This window comes from Salvia miltiorrhiza, chromosome 3 (genome assembly GCF_028751815.1).
Source record: "Salvia miltiorrhiza cultivar Shanhuang (shh) chromosome 3, IMPLAD_Smil_shh, whole genome shotgun sequence".
Lineage (NCBI taxonomy): Eukaryota > Viridiplantae > Streptophyta > Magnoliopsida > Lamiales > Lamiaceae > Salvia > Salvia miltiorrhiza.
Genome location: NC_080389.1, coordinates 47,067,584 through 47,086,971, shown reverse-complemented (window position 1 = coordinate 47,086,971; position 19,388 = coordinate 47,067,584). Strand labels below are relative to the sequence as shown.

Below are 19,388 nucleotides of genomic sequence, written 5' to 3'. Positions count from 1 at the left end.
GTAAAGACTGAAAGCTGTAAATAACACAAAGGCTTTTACGTGGTTCAGAAAACGCTTTCCTACATCCACGGTCGGTTGATCAGACCAACAATCCACTCCGCAAGTGCTTAACTGGTGCACTGCAAACCGAACCGTGTGCTTGCCGGGTGCACACAATCGTTTCACTGAAGAGTCCACTCTTCAGACCCACACTTCACTCGTGTCGGATTTCTCACTCCTAGCACGACCTTGCACTAGGATCTCACGGAGTCAGAGTAGCTTCCTGAACTCCTTTTCCACTTAAGCACTCGATTTCTTTCTCTCGAAAGGAGGTTTGAAAAACTTGCCAACTAGACTTCAAAGAACAAGTTCTTTGGAGCAAGTTTTGACCTGGGCTTCTGGGTAAGCAGATATATGCCTAAGGTCTAAGAGAATGTGTGTAATCAGCAGTGACTGATTTTGGCTTTGGAATTCTCTTCTTCGATTCAAGCTTTGGGGAGTTTAAGCTTTTGGGTTGAGTAACAATTTTGGCAGAGCTTCAGCTTATGTTGTTGAATCGGTGAAGATTGAAGTTGATCCTCGAGCGCTACTTATAGGAGAGATCCTGAATAGATCCGTTGGCGGAGAACGTCTTCAAGATTTCTTTCGTTGGAGAGCTTTTTGAATTTGGGCTGAGGCTTCAATCTTCGAGGTTCCTTGTTTGGTGGGAACGACTATCTTGATGAACATGACGTCTCTGATAAAGTAGCCACCAAATAAGAATGACCTCTGCAGAGAGGGATGATCCTGAGATCTCTGCATTTAATGCGGCTGTACTATGTGAGCACATGGCTTCCTTTGAACGTTGGAAGTTCAGTCCGTGGAAGAATGTTTAACTGATACTTGACTTTAGTATCAGTCCGCTGAGTCCACGGAGCACGCATTAAGTAATCAGTTCCGAACTGATTCTTCAACTGATATTTCAGTTGGTAACTTCAGTCTTCAGTCATTCGTTCTTCAGTCTTCATAACCGCAACCTAAACTAGAAACGAACTCTAACACTTGAGTTCAAAACAGTTCTAGTCTATTACAAATTAAACCTAAGGATTTTGGTATCATCAAAACAAGACATGATATTCCATGGAGTTCCCAACAAAACGCTATTCAAAGAAAAGAAAAAGGTGGTGGAGAAGATCAATGGTCACCAAATTTCTTAAGACAAATTGCAAGTATTTTTAAGACAAATTGCTCTCGTTTTGGCAATGAATAGTATATTTTCATTCCAATCCGTCACTATTTCCAAATGTGTAACAAAGGATAGTAAAAAAAAATCTCCAAATCAAAATTAAGGAAACAAAAATTTCGAGCATTCACAACATCAAATTTTCAATACCGTAAAACAAAATGAATTTTTATAGAACTTATTTTCTAACGGAAATTCTTGTGTGCTCCATGGAGCACCGTGCTCCATAACACTAACACTTGCATTAAATAACACTATCTTGAAATGACGCTAACACTATTTTGTTTTACAAATGACATTATCATGTTATAGTGTTAGTGTCATTTCGCGACAGTGTTATTTATATAACATGATAGTGTCATTTGTAAAACAAAATAGTATTAGTGTCATTTCAAGATAGTGTTAGTGTTAGTGTCATTTGTAAAACAATATAGTGTTAGTGTCATTTCAAGATAGTGTTAGTGTTAGTGTCATTTAATGCAATAGTGTCATTTGTAAAACAAAATATTGTTAGTGTCATTTTAAAATAGTGTTAATATCATTTAATGCAAGTGTTAGTGTCATGGAGCACACAAGAATGCCTCATTTTCTAAACGTTTATATGCAGACTACATGTTTATTAACAACGACAGTCGACAGCGAATATAATCGCAGTGATGGTACATGCTATTGCTATTGACCCCTATGTACACGTTTATTAATATATTGACTATGAATCAATCAGACAAAAACTCGAAAACTCCCTCTCAACACAATTCCAATCGTGAATTAATTGGTGACTGATTCATACCAATACTCACTCACACTCACACTCACACATACACACGGAAATTATAGGATAAAATTAATTATTTCTTATAAGATAATGCCATTGTGTGGTGTGGTGGTGGCTTATGGAATGGAATATTGTTCTTTTGGATTCAAGTTGATTTAATAACGAATTAGTTTCTGCCTAAATTAAAATTTGGTTTCTAAATTTTAGTATAATTCACATGCAAAATACATTTCTGAATTTCATCCATGCAAGTGGAACTGCCACGAACTTAACTTAATTCCAATCACGAGCTTGGAAATTTGGTAATAGATTTAAGTGAGTGAGAGAGAAAGGTAGACGTCCAACTTCGTTTAGAAACGACCCATTATTATTTGGACACTATTGAACTGTAAAATAATCATTTCTTGTCTAGAATAAAATTCTGCTAAAAAGAAGAAGATTATAAATGAAATAAACAAGTGTGATGCACGTCAATAGACGGAAGCCCAATATTCCAAGCGTGACAGTGCTCCCAAGACTCGGTCTTTCCAACCAAAGGAAGTATTTACCAATTAACTAGTGAATGAAATCACAATTCATACGTTAATTCTTAATTCCGCAATTGATATTGTACAATTAGGTGACGTTTGATTTGATGAATGAGACTGACAATATTTTGAGATGATAAATAATCACTTAATTGAATGATTAGAGTTAGGGGTGTACATCGGTTCAAAAATCAAACCAACCGACCCGAATTTAAGCAAATCAAAACTGAATCGAAAGGAGAAAAATGTAGACCAAACCAACCGAAATCGAATTAGAAAAAACTGATCGATCCTATTTTTTTTAATAATTCAATTTCTGTCCTAAATTGTCAACAAAAAGCATAAATAAATACTAAAGTATATATATTTTATATAATATAATAAATTTCAGCCCTCAATTGTGGATTAGGGTTTAGTGTATATTATATATATATATATATAGGGAGCGGTTATTCAATAAACCACTCTTATTTTAAGAATTGCGAACCAGCAAAAATGCATGAATTTTATGTATAACATGCATGAATAAACTGTATAAAGGTACGAATTGCGAAAAATAATTTTTTGCTACCTTTGGGATTCGAACTCAGGACCATGAATTTATCCAACAAGGTGATGAATCAACCGTAGATCTTGATGATCTAAGGGCTGAAAATGGTTCCTAATTTATATTTTAAGAAGCGTTCTTATTTTAGCCTTTCCCTATATATATATATATATATATATATATATATATATATATATATATATGGAGAGGTTCAAGAAAGAACCATAAATAAAAAAAGAACGGAGAACCATTTTCAGCCATTCGATTATTAAGATCTACGGTGGATGTATCATCTTGTTGGATGAATGCAGATCCTGGGTTCGAATCCTGAAGGGAGCAATTTTTTTTATTCTTTTAAGTGCATTAATTTTAACAGCGAATGCATTAATTTTTACAGTGAATGCATTAGATTTGATGGTTCTCACGTTCTCACAAATAATGTAGTTCTCTCTAGAACCACACCATATATATATATATATATATATATATATATATATATAGGATAAAGTTCAATGAAGAAGCCTTATATGTGATGAAGAAAAAATAAAAAATCTTGGCCATCCAATACAATTAATCGTGTGGTCTAGTTTCAATATGGAAAGTCGGCCGTATATAACTAAGTAAAGGTCAAACTAGTAAATGTCATTGGAGTGTTAGACGTTTTTTCCATAATCAGGGGTAATCATTTATATCTAATATTAGTTTATAGGAATAAAGATTCAGTTAGATATTTTATCTCTCCTCACAAATTGGCGTTTCCGAATTCTTTTCCAGAATATCTGTGGTTATGCGAAGAAAAATTCAACGAACAATAGCTTGCGTCGAAGAGGAAAATAGAGCACTCAGGTTGAGGAATCACAAACTTATAAAACAACAACGACTTTTCACTTTTTTCATTGTATTGGCATGCTTCGCTTGGATATTATTATTTAGGTGGATATAAAATTCCATGGTTTACTTCAAGAACTTTTGGATGTTTTTCTTAGTATTGTGGTCCAGTAACTCCAAAACGTATGCATATGTTCAATACGTTATCATGTGTGAGTTCAACGAACTTGTGGCATGTTCAATGGATTCATTTCAACATGAGTCATATGTTCAACTTATTGATCAATGTTGAACATCATTCGTGTAATGCTCAACGTATTTTGTTCGACCAGTTGTGATTGGTAGTATATACGAAAAATTCCCAAAGAAGTTCAAGCAAATGCGTTGAAATGTTCAATAAAATAGGTCCAAATTAAGGGCTTCGTTTCATTTAACGTAATGTTGCATATGTTCATTAAATTTACATAAAAAGTTCAAGAGAATGAGTTTATATGTTCAACAACTTATAATTATTTACAGAAGTATGAGTTCATAATGAGTTCATACGTTCAACAGCATATGTTCAAGAAAATGAGTTCATATGTTCGTTAAATTTACAGAAGCACACCAGCAATCAATTAAAGCAATTTCGTCGAACCTGTAGTTTGCAGTTTTGGGTTATTCATCGTGATAACCGTGGACAACAATCGGAGGGTGATAAAAATTTGGTAAGCCAATAGCCGATGAACTGGTAGTGTGAATAATCCGCAGGGATCGACATCCTTATTGATCTTCAAGGGAATCGAGTAAAATCAGGGATTCGATGAACTTTCCTAAATTACGATATAATGAAGTTTACAATCCTATCCTTTGCCATTATAAATCTTACATTTCCGCCTTCATTGCATATATCAAATTGAATATAATGGTGAGATGATACCCGTCAGATTTGATTCAAGAAATGGCCAAGATCTCTTCTTCTTTCTTTGTCTAAGGGGCTTTTCTTTATTGAGTGCAACCCTATATATATATATATATATATATATAGGAAGAGGTTCTAATAAAAACCTTTGTTAAAATGAGAACTAGGAATCTAATCTTGACCTTTTAAATATTAGATCTAATGGTTAGGATTTAGTCAACAAAAGAAACTGTGCATCTATTATATTTTACTGTGCACTTAAAAAATATGCAATTTATGCAATTGAAACCAACAATGCAAAATACTCAAGCAAATCGAAATTGTGCATCTATGCAATTGAAACCGTGCATCTATGCAATCGAAATTGTGCATCTGTAGTTTAATCCCAGCCCTCTATTTTATTTAAATCAATGGCTTTAAATTGGTTCCTAGTTTTCATCTTAAGAGGAGTTTTTATATTAACCCTATATATATATATATATATATATATATATATATATATATATATAGCGTTCAATGAAGAACACGAACATGCCCACGTTCATCAAATTATATTGAACATATCAATCTTTTTATTGAACGTTCATCAAATTGTACTTAATTTTTGGGGGTTCTGGGGTTCGATCCCCATGTTCAACAAAAAAATCTGTTGAACATGGCGTGAATGAATGCTGACCGTTGAATTAGATAAGATCAACGGCTGAGATTTGTTCTCTATTCTTTGAATATTTAGTGTTCTCCATTGAGCGCCCACCTATATATATATATAGGGGATGGCTAGGGTATAAACACTTCTTAACAAATAAAATACGAACTAGTTAAAATATATGTATGAATTTTATGTAGAACTCGTATGAATTCGCCGTGTAAATGTATGAATTTCGAAAAATCTTTTTTTTTGCTATCTATGACATTCGAACTCAGGACCATGAATTCATTCAACAAGGTGATGAATCAACCGTAGATCTTGATGATCTAAGGACCGAAAATGATCTTATTTTATATTTTAAGAAGTGTTTTTATTTTAGCCAATCTTCGTTCTTTTTTTAGGAAATCGATGAAAACCAACTTTAATTCATGCGATGTGCGGTACTAGAACTTCCTCCCATCAATTTAAACCGCATGATAATTTTTTTTTCTTCTAATTTTAAACTTGAAATGTAGAAAATACCACTCCCTCCAACAATCTTTACTTCATACGCCTTTGCTCTCACCTCCTATATAATATACTCTCTCCGTTCCATGAAAATATGCATAATATGGGACAACACATATTTTAAGAAATCTTGTACTCCCTCCGTCCATGATTCAGTGCCCCATTTGGGTGTGGGCACGGAGCTTAAGAAAAGCTGAAAAATGTGATGTGGATAAAGTATAAGGGTAGTGAATAAGAGATTAGATGACTTTTACTAATTTTGTGTTAAAAGAGTGTTTTTAATTTATGAAATTATTTTTAGCACCATTTGGGTTTATTTTTTTAATTTAAAATTTTCAGTTTATTAAATTTCATTTTTCAAATTATTAAATTTCATTTTTTTCAGTTTAAAATTTTCAGTTTATTAAATTTCATTTTTCAGTTTGTTGCCTTATTTCAATTAATGGAAAAAGCATACACAACTTCACAATAAAAGCTAGAGTACAAAAAATGGAGGCAAAATGAATTTTATTCCCAAAAAGCTGACAGTACAGTGTTGGTGCCATAGTTGGATCCGAAAATGCTCCCTCCAAATTTGGAGGGAAAAAGGTATAGTGCACTAAGTGGGGCAGCCTATAAATGCACCCACAAATTGAAGCAGCATTCAATTCTTGCAAAACAAAAAACCCTCAGACTATAAAGTCATCACAGGGTCAGACCAAAAAAAATGGTCATACATAGAGCTAGAATCGAGGATGATGAAAGAAATAAGTTAGCACAGTGGCTTCTTGAGCATAGCCTTGGAGGGAAGCTCGAATTTGGTGCCAAAAAAGAGGCAGCAACCCTCTTCAAAGTCGATTTGAAAACAATTTGGAGGATTTGGAGCCAAGTGTCAAAGCAAAGAGCTTGTGGTGTACGTGTACAAGTAAAATCCATTAGAAAAGGTAGTTCATACAAAAACAAGATGCTTGTAGATGTTGAAAAAATCAAGAATCTTTCTGTGCTTCAAAGGTCATCAATGAGAGTCATGTCTACAAACTTAGGTGTGTCTAAATCTTTGATTCACAAGTGGGTGAAGGAGAAAAAGCTTAAACCACACACAAATGCAATAAAACCCTTTCTTACCCCACAGAATAGGCTGTCAAGACTGAAGTGGAGCCTAAATCAGCTTAGTTCAATAAGTGAAGATGGTTTTATAAAGTTTCAAACAATGTACAACACCATTCACATCGATGAGAAGTGGTTTTACCGTACCAAAACCAATGATAGGTATTACCTCCTGCCGGATGAAGGGGAACCATATCGTACATGCAAATCAAAGAGGTACATTGAAAAGATTATGTTTATGTGTGCCGTTGCCCGACCAATATTTAGCCTAGATGGCAGATGCATCTTTGATGGAAAGTTTGGCATATTTCCTTTCACAACCATGGAAGCAGCACAACGGAATTCAAAAAATAGAATGAAAGGTACCATGGAAGTGAAGCCAATCACAGCTGTTACTAAGGAAGTGATGAAAGAGGTCAGCTGTTACTTTTTCTTTTTATTACTGTATGCTATCAGAAACTGTTACAGTTTCATCATTTAGCCCTTTATGTTGGCAGATGATCCCAAACTTTAAAGCTAAGTGGCCAGTGGGAGCAAACAAGCACATATATATCCAACAAGACAATGCAAAACCCCACATAAAACCCAATGATCCAGACTTTTTAGCGGTTGCAAATACTGATGGTTTTAAATTCCAACTAGTATGCCAGTCTGCTAATTCGCCGGATAAAAATGTCAATGACCTAGGGTTTTTCAGAGCAATACAGACATTGAAAGATCAAAAACCAGCAGGGAATGTGGATGAGTTACTCAAGAATGTTAAAGATGCATATGATGAATACCCACCAGAGAAGCTAAACCATGTGTTCATTACTTTGCAAAGTTGTTACCATGAAATCATCAAGGCAAGGGGTGGGAATGACTACAAAATTCCACACATGAACAAAGAAAGACTCTCAAGACTGGGGTTGTTACCAGATTGCATTCAAGTTGAAGAAACACTTGTAAGGGAAACACTACAGTTTCTGGAGTTGGATGCAAGTGCAGAGGGAGAAATTTACAACCTTGGAGCAGTCATAGAAGGGCTGGAGCAGGTTGACATTACTGAGTAGGCTGTATAGATTAGGGCAGGGTTTACACATACAAACACAATGAACAATCTTTTGATGTGTTTGTAATGTAAATCATTTTTTGTAAGCATATTAGTCTCTGCCATTTCTTTAGCATCATTGACTGCATAATTTTGTTTATATTCAACCTCCAAGAGTGAATTGATGGCTGAATACAAATAACCCTCAGACTATAAAGTTATCACAGGGTCAGCTTACTCATAGATACACATAGATACACATATAAGAAGGCATCACCAGCCAATTGGCACCAGAGATACACAAATTGGCACCTTAGATACACAAAGACAACACCAATACAACAAACACCCATTCAACAGCAATCACATAGAATAACAAGGCATCACCAGCTAATCCCCACCAAAGCACAACAACATAGAATAATAAGGCATCACCAGCCAATCCCCACCAAAGAAAACAACAATCACAGAACGAAATCACCTTAATCGCTCAGCCTCTTCCCGATCACGTCTGAAAGACTCTCTGATTTTGGCGATTCGTTGTGCCTCTTCCCGATCGCGTCTGAAAGATTCTCGGAGGGCTGCAATTCGCTTGGCCTTTTCCTTCTCTCTTCTAATTTGTTCAGAGAGATGGAAACCATCGGAATCGTATTTCGGCGGTTCAGAGAGAGGTTCCGGCGTGGGTGAGAGAGAGGGGGGCGCTGGCTCAGTTTCCGGTAGCAACCATGGTCCGCTTTCGTAAGGAGGCAAAATCTGCTCCGATTCAGAGCGAGGGAGGGAGGCTGCCTCGGTTCCCGGCAGCATCCATGGCGCCGCTTCGAATTCCGGTGGCGACGACTCCGATCTGGTGACAGAGAGCAACGACGACTCCGACCCAGTTTCAGTTTCAGGCACAATCGACTCGGATCCAGAGAGAGGGAGGCGCACCGCTACGGATTCCGGCAGCAACCACGGCGCCGCTTCGGATTCGGGCACGAAATCAACCGATTCAGAGAGATCGGGAAGAGAAAATTCAGTTTCTGGCACAAACGTCTCCCGCAACACAAATCCATCCAGAGAATCCATAAAAATGCCCTCCATCGATGAAGATGGAGGAGATTTGGATGGAGGTGGATTCATGAATCGAGAGTCTCAAGATCGGGAGAGAGAGAGAGGAAGCGGCGCTAGGGTTTTTAGAATGGAGAGTGAGAGAGGAAGCAGCGCTAGGGTTCGGGAGAATGGAGAGGCCAAAAAATAGGGTATAATACTTAAAATAGGGAGAGAGTAATTAGGTGTTAATCATGATTTAAGTAACTAACTTCACAATAAGGGGTGGGGTAATGAATGGCAAAGGGTAGCAATTTTAAATAAAGAGGGAGGGTAAAAGGGTACAAAAAGCAAAACAGGGCATTCAATTGTGGACGCTTTTTAAAGGTCAAACAGGGCACTGAATCATGGACGGAGGGAGTAAAATATAGTATGAGTGGAAAAAGAGTCTCACATTGATTGTGATGTTTAGTGGGAGAATTATTACTATAAATGGGGTATGTAGGTTTTTATGAGACGGACAAAAAAGAAAAACTATGTATATTTTTATGGGACGGAGAGAATATGTATATTCATCCGTTCCATAAAATATACTCCGTCTTTTGCTATTTTGGTACGTTTCACGAAAGTGTGCACTTTCTTATTTTGAATCCCTTCTTCCATTAATAAAATTGGGCTCATTCAACCACTAACAATACACTCACCTAACATTCATTTAAACTCGTGCTACCAATAATCATGCACATTCTTATGGGACATAGAGTATTATATTTCATGTTTTGATAAAATAACCCTTATTTCTTTTTTATTTTGACATAAAATTCTTGTGGAAAACCTATTCATGCATACTGATTGTTAATTATTAACTAGTACGACCATTAATCGTGCGATGCACGATGAACGATGAACATTAAAATTAAACGACAGATTTAAATAAATAAATACAAATATTAAATAAAATTAAAATATAAAAATACATTATAAAAATAAAATAAACTAAAACAATGTGCGTTAGTTACTTAATAAATCCTTGAATTTTAAAATATAAATTTTTAACTTAGTATAAAGTGTGATGATAATTAAAGTTATTAAATAAATGTAAAATAAAAATTAACATTACGTATTATTATCATATAGTATTACACGTTATAATAAATAGATAAATATTTTCATACACAAACATAAATACAAAGTTGTAAAATTTTAATAAAGAGAGAAAATTAATTTTTAATTTTTTTCACAACTTATTCGTTTTAAATTCATTTTTCTTGATTTTCATACTATATTAAATTTAAAATGCATATTACATATTCTTTTTGAATCAACTGTGACAATGTTTAGAAAAGAATTAAAATATTTATAAAAAGAATAGTGAAATAATTGGTGGGAGAAGAGAGATAAAAAAGAGGGAAGAAATGGAGGGAAAAAACTACTCTTTTATATATTATATAGATTTTGATTTAAATATTTTTATATTTGTCCGTGTTCTTGAAAATAAAGTTTGGTAATTCAAATAAGTTTTACTAGATTATTCGCCCGATCTTATATCTTTTAAATTTTCTAAATTATTTCGAAATCTTTCCTTTTATTTAGAAAAAATTGTTTCTGAAACCCTACTGCTTTCGTTATGTATCTAAATATGATGCCAAATTTAGAATCATATATATACAATAAGTTTCCATAACAGTAGTAAATCAACTATTTTGGCCCACAAAAATACATTCAATTTGGAAATTAAGTTTAATTTTATTCACAATCATTTCCTACTGATCAGTTCTAAAATATATTAAATAATTAATTAAAAACAGTGAGTAAACAAATTTAACCTCATCATCAGTTGTTGAGTTGGTTGGTTGGTTGGTCACAAGCTCATAATTTTTACTCTTAACATTTCTTTTGACACATATCATCATTCTGTAGATGTATTATATGTATGTAATGAATGGTTTATTGATAAGTATTTTAGATTGAATTGTGTCATTGATAAAATGCAAATTTTATGAAATAAAGTTGAGTTACAGGTGCAGGTAGAATATAGAGAAATTTTTTTTTATTAAAAAATTGAATTGGAAAAAGTACTAGATAAATCTATTCAAATTGTATAATTAGAAAATGGTTATTAACGCATAAATACATTAATTTTGGATCAATTCTGATTTTCATGAACTTTAAAAAATATAAAAAAAATACATCAATTTATTGATTATAGTAATTTTAATATTAATTCTATTTACTTTCATAGATGCAACTCGAGACGAATCAAAATAAATGTCTTACAATTTAATATAATTTGACAATTCGAATTTATGTTAAAATTACTACAATTCGATTTGTCCACATCAACATTCTGACATGCCAAGTAAGCTTTAATTTGACTGAAAATAGAATTTGTTTTAAAATTATTATAATCAATAAATTGGTATATTTTTTTTACACTTTAAAGTTCATATTAGAAAATAACTTTAATTCAAAATTAGTGTATTTATGCGCCAATTAACAATTCAAACAAGAGGCACTCTCCCGTACAACCGGTTGCACCGTGCAATTGGTTTATGAATGACACTACTTCAACTTATTCAAGTGTCATTTTCCGAATGAAGTAGTGTCATTCTGGAAACCAATTGCACGATGCAATCGGTTGCACAAGAGTATTTGTGTTTAAATAATTATCATTTCATTTATTGTGGATAGCAATAATATACTCATTAACAAATACACAAAAATTTAGGTGCAACCAGTTGCACCGTGCAATCGGATTGACCCGCATCTAAAATAATATTATTTATACGATTAGGATCATAATATGCATTTAAGTTAGGATACAGATCATGATTTAAGTAAAGGTGCAACCCGTTGCACGATTGCACGGTGCAACCAGTTGCACCCGACCTCTAACAAATATTAGTGTAAATCTAATAGTTCCGATCTTCAGTTTCGCAAATGCCACTAGATGATACTAGAAAATATATTGAATTATGCCTTTCTTGAAATGATAATTTAGTTTAAAATAATCAAAGTGATTTAATTCGATAGTGACTATTGTGCCTACCTGTAATTAAGGCTTAGGCCCACTTTCACTGTCGTTCTTATCATCCATCTTTTTATTCTGTCTCTTATACGAATCATAATTCATTAACTATCTTTAATTATGGGAACCTATTTTTATTAGCTAAGTGTCGTACCAAAACTCCGATCATGATCAAATGAGTTGGACTCAAAATCAATGAACCATACTCATATCTCTCATTATATAAATGTGCGAGTGTGTGTGTATAGATGCGTAATCCACGTATTTAAGCAAGTACTACATTATTAAAAGACGACCTAGTGTTTCCGAAGTCCACTTCTTCTCGAAAACATCTCTGTGTATATATACACACACACCACACACCTAGGTTTCCCAATATATATATATATATATATATATATATGTATAAATATTAATGGAAACTCTGTTGTTAGTCTCTAATGGTTTCCGATGCTCCACCCTTCCGGCAAGCTACGTCCGGCCCGAGCCCGAAAGGCCCAAACTTTCTGAAGTTGCAGACTTTTTCAATGCTCCCATCGTTGATTTGGGCTCTGCCGATCCAATTCTCATAGCCCGACAAATTTCTCATGCTTGTCAACACTATGGCTTTTTTCAGGTCACTAATTGATTAATTGTTGTAATTGTTTTGGAGATTAATTTGTCTGTTTATTTATATATATTTGTGTGTGTGAAATGTAGGTGATAAACCATGGTGTGGCAATCGAGAGCATGGAGAAAATGTTGGAGGTGACAAGAGACTTCTTCCATTTGCCTGTTGAGGAGAAGATGAAATTGTACTCAAATGACCACACAAAAACCACAAGATTGAGCACTAGCTCTAATCTTCAAAAGGAGAAGATTCATAATTGGAGAGATTATCTTAGGCTCCATTGTCACCCTTTGGACAAGTTTGTCAATGAATGGCCAACAAACCCTACATCTTTCAAGTAATTACCTCTCTCTCTCTCTCTCTCTCATGTTTAACTTGATATAATTCATCATCGAGTATCAAATAACTTAATCAAGATTTCTCTAAGCTATGGCAAGGTTCCTTCTTGTTTTTTGGTTGCAGATGAAACTTTATGATAAAAACTATTTTCTCCGTCCAAGAAAATTGAAGTATTTTAACGTACACGAAAAATAGAGTGCTTTCATGTACAATTTATACATGAAAATACTCTATTTTTTGTGGATGAATGAAGTATACGATAAACTTTTTACGATAATATGAGAGTATACCAGGAGTGATCACACTGTGATATTAGGGTTTTTGTTCATGAAAACTCCCAGAGTATAGAGAATGGTACGTTGAAGGAAGACGTCATTCTAATTATATATTATAGAATTGAAGTTGCTTACGTGGATATGAAGTTGATTTAAATTTAGTAATAGTAGGATGCAATAATTAATGAATAAAAAGTTGTAGTAATACTCTGGAACATGATTCTGGAATTGTCAACCTTGAATTAATATTGTTAATAAATAGAAAATGCAAGTTGGGCTTGATGGACCATGTGCCTCTTCGAGAAAGTAGTTTTGTCACATGCAGTGCTAAATTTCCCTTGCTTTTGTTCAATCAACTGACATAGAGCACACAGTTCCACCGTCCTAATATTATTTTATACGGAGTACTTTTTTTATGGGAATTATTTTATGTACTTAATATTATTATTCTCATACTTTTTTGTATTAACTATTTTTCATAATAAGTGTTATTGAAAGGAAAATTATTCAGTATTCTACACATGATTACATATATATGTTATGTAAACATAATCAATTTCAGAAAATAAAAGGGATGTATATATATACTCTTTGGGGATGACACGGGTTTTAAAGAAAAGTGGTAAAGTGTATTGATAGTGGAGAAAAATATATTATAATTAGTATTGAAAATAGTGAAAAGGTGAAAAAATGATATAATTAGTATTGAGAGTGGTGAAAAAATGGAAAATAAGAATAAATAAAGTACTCCCTCCGTCCACCAAAAATATGCCACAATTTCCTTTTTCGTCCGTCCACAAAAAATATGCCACTTCCATTTTTAGTAGTAGGGTCCACACAACTCCACTCACATTTAAAGTGGGACCCTTACTCCACTACCAACTTTACTCACATTTTCTTAAAACCCGTGCCGAAAGCAAAGTGGCATGTTTTTCGTGGACGGAGGGAGTATTATTAGTTGTGAGGTAGTTGTCCAAAAATGAAAAAAAAGAAAGAAAAATTTATTTGGGGACATCCCAAAAAAGAAAAAAAAAAGGAACTTATTTGAGGGACGGGGGAGCATACGATATTACACTATTATTCTCTCCAAGAACCGCCTCTCGAGCTTCGATTTTGTAATTCTAGAGTTTCTGGGGAAATTAAGATATTTACTAGATTTTTTATGACGTTTCATGACTGACGTCATCGAGTGACGCCATCAAACGTAAGAATATTCTCTTGCTGTTGGACACGTTAACTATTTTTATTTCGAAAGACGCGTTTGGTTTTAGAATTAAAATATTAGCCGCGTAAGGATTTTATATTTACACATTGATTATTGCTCATAAAATATTGAACTTTCGTCCAATTCTAATTTTGCACACAAACTTTGAACTGTAGCGTGAAAATTACTAAACTTTAGATTTTATCTGTTTTTGCTACTAATTCAAATTCCGATCAAATATCAGGCTAATATGACGTGCCAATATTTGACGTGATGTATTTATTATTAATAAAAAAAGAACACAAAGCAAATAACCAAAATTGTCAATAACTTAATATATATCAAATCAAATAATAGTATTTTTTTAATTCTCAAGTTTAAATCATTTTTTTTCTAATTCACTACTACACAACTTATTACTCCAATATATAAAATAGAAGTCATTCAAATAGTATAAATATATATAGTTTATAAAAAAAATTAATCTTTAAGATAATGAAAATTTAATAAACTTTACTACTTAGCTAAATAAATTTTTTTATATATTAAGTTATTGATAATTAAAATATTTTTTGGCTGACACGCCTAAATTCGAAGAATCCCCTTACTATTATTAAATTTATTCAATTAATTAATTCAACTTTAAAAAAATACTATTATTTGATTTAATATATTAAATTATTGACAATTTGAGTTATTTACGTTGTGTTCTTTTTTTTATTGATAAGAAATTAAATAAAAAATATTACTATTTTGCCAACTAATGTCACGCAAGAATAAATACGTCACGTCAAAATTGGCACACCATATTATATACTATTAACTTGGTATTTGGCCGGAATTTGGATTAGTAGCAAAATCAGATAAAATCAAAAGTTTAGTAATTATCACGCTACAGTTCAAAGTTTGTGTGGAAAACCAGAATTAAATGAAAGTTCAGTATTTAGTATTTTATGGGCAATTAACCCTTTATAAATCATACTTGACTCTCGTTCTTGGGTGTGAATGTGCTAGACATCTGAAATCATTCAAGTAAATAAAAAGATTAGAATTGCTTGTGTGGATCTCGATCAGCACTTCTAGATTTCGGCTGGTAAAAGAGATTGAACGGTTCTTTTCCTATAAATAATTATATCTACTAAATTCGAAGCACAAAATATTGTGTCCGTCTAATAATTTTGATATGTCGATCGGACGATGTTAAGAGGATATCTCTCTTTTATGATTTTCTTTATTTTATTTTAAAAGTTTATATTGATTTGGTCTCTATTAGTATCTCTTTTCAACTAAAAGGGCTTGACTTGAACAGTGAGAGGGACATCACATAGCACTAATCTAGAAAGATAAGAATATTTGAGGATTCTAGACTTTCGTAAGCAAAGCTATATTTTAAATGACGATATGCTCAACCAGTTATTTTCACCTATGAAATTGAAAACTCATTCTTTCAATTGGTAAGATATCCTTATTTGAAAGTTGACAGTACAACCACACCAAATATATATGATCATTGATACGTCAATATATTTTGCTTACTTGATTATTGTGGATTTTTGTCATATATTACTATATAATACTACTTTTTCTTTTGTTTTATACAATAATACATCTTGTTATAGTTTATTCAATATTTGACATTCATATATTTTTCGTGAAAATGTATTTTATATATTACAAATATTTCTTTTGATGACAATAATAGATCATACAAATATTAATATTTCAAATTGAGTTTTACTTACTACACACGAGAAAGAAAGTTCAATATTTGATTCTCTCTTGATACGAGAAAGAAAGTTCAATATTTGATTCTCTTTTGATACATGACATATTAAGATCAAATATAATACAAAATGCATAATTTCACATCAAATAATTAAATATGCTCAATGATAAACATCAAACAAATTGATATACGAAATCTTCTTTAATAACGTCCCAATCTTTTATACTCTATTCGTTAGTGTGTACATATCTTTTAATAACACGGATTTTAAATATTAGAAGAGTGTGTTGTGGTAGAGAGAGACCCATTTTATTATAGTATTATGGTGGATTATGAGGATTTTTTAGGACAATAATTTAGGTTGATTTGAAAATTAGGACAATAATTTTTGAACTTGTAAAAATAGGACACTAATTGATAAGTGTAGCACTCGCAGGATATTTATGGGTCAATTATCAAATTTTTGGACTTTTCCGCACGAACTAAGCACATGTCAAGCCATAAAATGACGTGCTTGCCACATAATCAACCCCTACATGCGGATTGTCATGTGCTTGGTCTATGCGAAAAGTCCGAAAATTTGATAATTGGCCCATAAATATCCTACGGGTGCAACAGTTATTAATTAGTATCCTATTTTTACAAGTCCAAAAGTTATTGTCCTAATTTCCAAATCAATTTAAATTATTGTCCTAAAAAATCATCTGACTCGTATTATGGTGGGATAGTGTCTAAAAATAAAAAGTGCTCATTCTTATGAAATGTACTAAAATCACAAAAAAAATGCACTCTTATGCGACGAAGCAACAAATTGATATGAAATTATTCAATAGTATTAATTATATCCTAAAGTAATATTGTAGATACATGAAAACTCAGGTAGCACACCAAAGTTTGATGTGAAAACTGAAAACACGTCGTTAAGTACATAATCTATACAGTGTGTACTAGATATGAGTTAGGTATCCCGCCCAAAAACTCAACCCCGATTTACCCTAAATTCCACTCCCCACCCTAACTCGATTTACCCTACTACTCGCAACAAACCATTCATCCATTGTCGCCACTATCGCCTCTTTTTCAGATTTGGGGGATCACCGCTGCCACTCCACATCCTCCTTTGTGAGGAAGAATGTCGCCGCCTCTTTTTTCTTCCATATCTCTTTCTCTACCAACCACCCATCTATTCCTCTGCCAGCGCTAGCCTCATCTGTATGCCCTTCTCTTCCGCATTTCTCTCTTTACAAAACACCTATGCCACCACCTCTCCACATTTCTCTCACACCATCACCTCTTCGTTAGATCTGAGGAGAGAGAGAGACCATCAAGAGTTTTCTTTCATTTTTTCCAATTGTTTTTTCAATTTAAAATTACATATTATGTATATAAAAAATATACAACACCCAATACTTGAAATTTCTACACGTATAATACCCGAGCCGACCCAACCCCACCCCGTTAACTATTTTTCTGGTATAGGGTACGCGATGTCCAATCAAGTTGAATAATACCTGAAACCCACATAAAAAAGCGCTACATATTTTGATATTTTTCACATGAGTCCAAAATAATGACATGTCAAGTGACATTTGAAGTGTCGTGGACATGAAATTGGTACATATTTATGAAAAAAATCTTAAAACTAAATTTCAACTTGCAATTTAAATAAATGTTGAAACATTATTATAAAATTGAAAGACTAGCTGATATTTACCTTGAGCTAACATCCCCATGTTAAGAGCTATGATAATAATATTTGTTTGGAATTATCCTTGACCCAAATGAAAGAAATAATGTTTGATCTGTTTTAGGGAAATTGTGAGCAATTATAGCATGGAAGTCCGAAAACTGGGGCTGAGATTGCAAGAAGTGATTTCAGAGAGTTTGGGGCTTGAAAAAGAGTACATAAATAGTAGTTTAGGCGAAGCGGGACAGCACATGGCAATTAACTATTACCCAGCTTGCCCAGAGCCCGAACTCACATTCGGCCTCCCTGCCCATACAGATCCCAATACTCTCACAATTCTCCTCCAAGACACGCAGGTAACGGGCCTTCAATTGCTCAAAGATGGAAAATGGTTGTCTGTCAAGCCCTTCCCAAATGCATTTGTCGTCAACATTGGTGATCAACTCCAGGTATTTTCTATTTCATACTCATACTATAAGGGTGCGTTTTCTTTGGTTGTAAATTTATCATGGGAAAAGGAATGACAAATAAAATTTCACCCTTTAAATTCTTCCTTTCTTTTCCCACATTTCCTACTTGACCATTACTCATTCTTCATGTACACTACAATGGATGGATAATATTATCACACCATTTTTGGAGGGGTAATATTATCCCTCATTTGTAGTGTAAATGAAGAATGAGTAAGGGTCAAGTAGGAAATGTGGAAAAAGAAACGAAGGATTTAAAGGGTGAAATTTTGTTTATCCGTCATTTTCTCATAATAAATTTACAACCAAAGAGAACGCACCCTAATAGGATAATAGAATCTGAATTACTTAAATGCTCTCAAACAGGCGTTGAGAGAATCTGAATTACTTAAATGCTCTCAAACAGGCGTTGAGCAACTCCAAATACAAAAGCACGTGGCACAGAGCAGTAGTGAACGCCCAGAAAGCAAGAATTTCGATAGCTACATTCTTGTGCCCTAGTAACAACGCTGTCATCAAAGCTCCATCACAGCTCATTAAGGACCCATCAGAAGCCATTTATAGAGACTACACTTATGCAGAGTATTATGAAAAATTCTGGAGCAGAAACCTTGATGAGGGTCATTGCTTGGAACTTTTCAAGATTCAAGAATGATACTTTGATGTCCTACAATCTCTACAATAAATGTGTTTAGCCTTATTCCAATAACGTTTGTTGTAACAAATTCATTAAGGTTTAAGGATGTCCACTCTCATGTTATATCTTTATCGTATTGTTGTGCAGTATTGATCTTTTAGTGTATCTATATATAGATAATGGCCACATGCTAAGAAAATTTTCAAAATTTAACTTCTCTGGCCAGCTTATCAAAATTTATGAAGATGTCAACATTTTGCATGTATACACATAATTAAGAATTTCCACAAGCAAGATATGTAATAATTCATCTTTAGATGCATAGGAAATGCGGT

The 19,388-nt window shown here is 33.4% G+C and overlaps 2 protein-coding genes across 2 annotated transcripts; both read left to right on the top strand.

The window, feature by feature from the left end:
- Positions 1 to 6,641: 6,641 nt before the first annotated feature.
- LOC131018893 (uncharacterized) lies at positions 6,642 to 8,073 on the top strand. Its single transcript, XM_057947586.1, has 2 exons — positions 6,642 to 7,436; positions 7,519 to 8,073. The coding sequence occupies exons 1-2, from the start codon at positions 6,642 to 6,644 to the stop codon at positions 8,071 to 8,073; spliced, it is 1,350 nt and encodes a 449-aa protein (XP_057803569.1).
- A 4,222-nt stretch (positions 8,074 to 12,295) lies between these two features.
- LOC131016167 (protein DOWNY MILDEW RESISTANCE 6-like) lies at positions 12,296 to 19,184 on the top strand. The gene is made up of 4 exons (XM_057944794.1): positions 12,296 to 12,721; positions 12,805 to 13,052; positions 18,071 to 18,395; positions 18,823 to 19,184. The coding sequence occupies exons 1-4, from the start codon at positions 12,521 to 12,523 to the stop codon at positions 19,069 to 19,071; spliced, it is 1,023 nt and encodes a 340-aa protein (XP_057800777.1). The 5' UTR covers positions 12,296 to 12,520; the 3' UTR covers positions 19,072 to 19,184.
- The last annotated feature ends 204 nt before the right edge of the window (positions 19,185 to 19,388 follow it).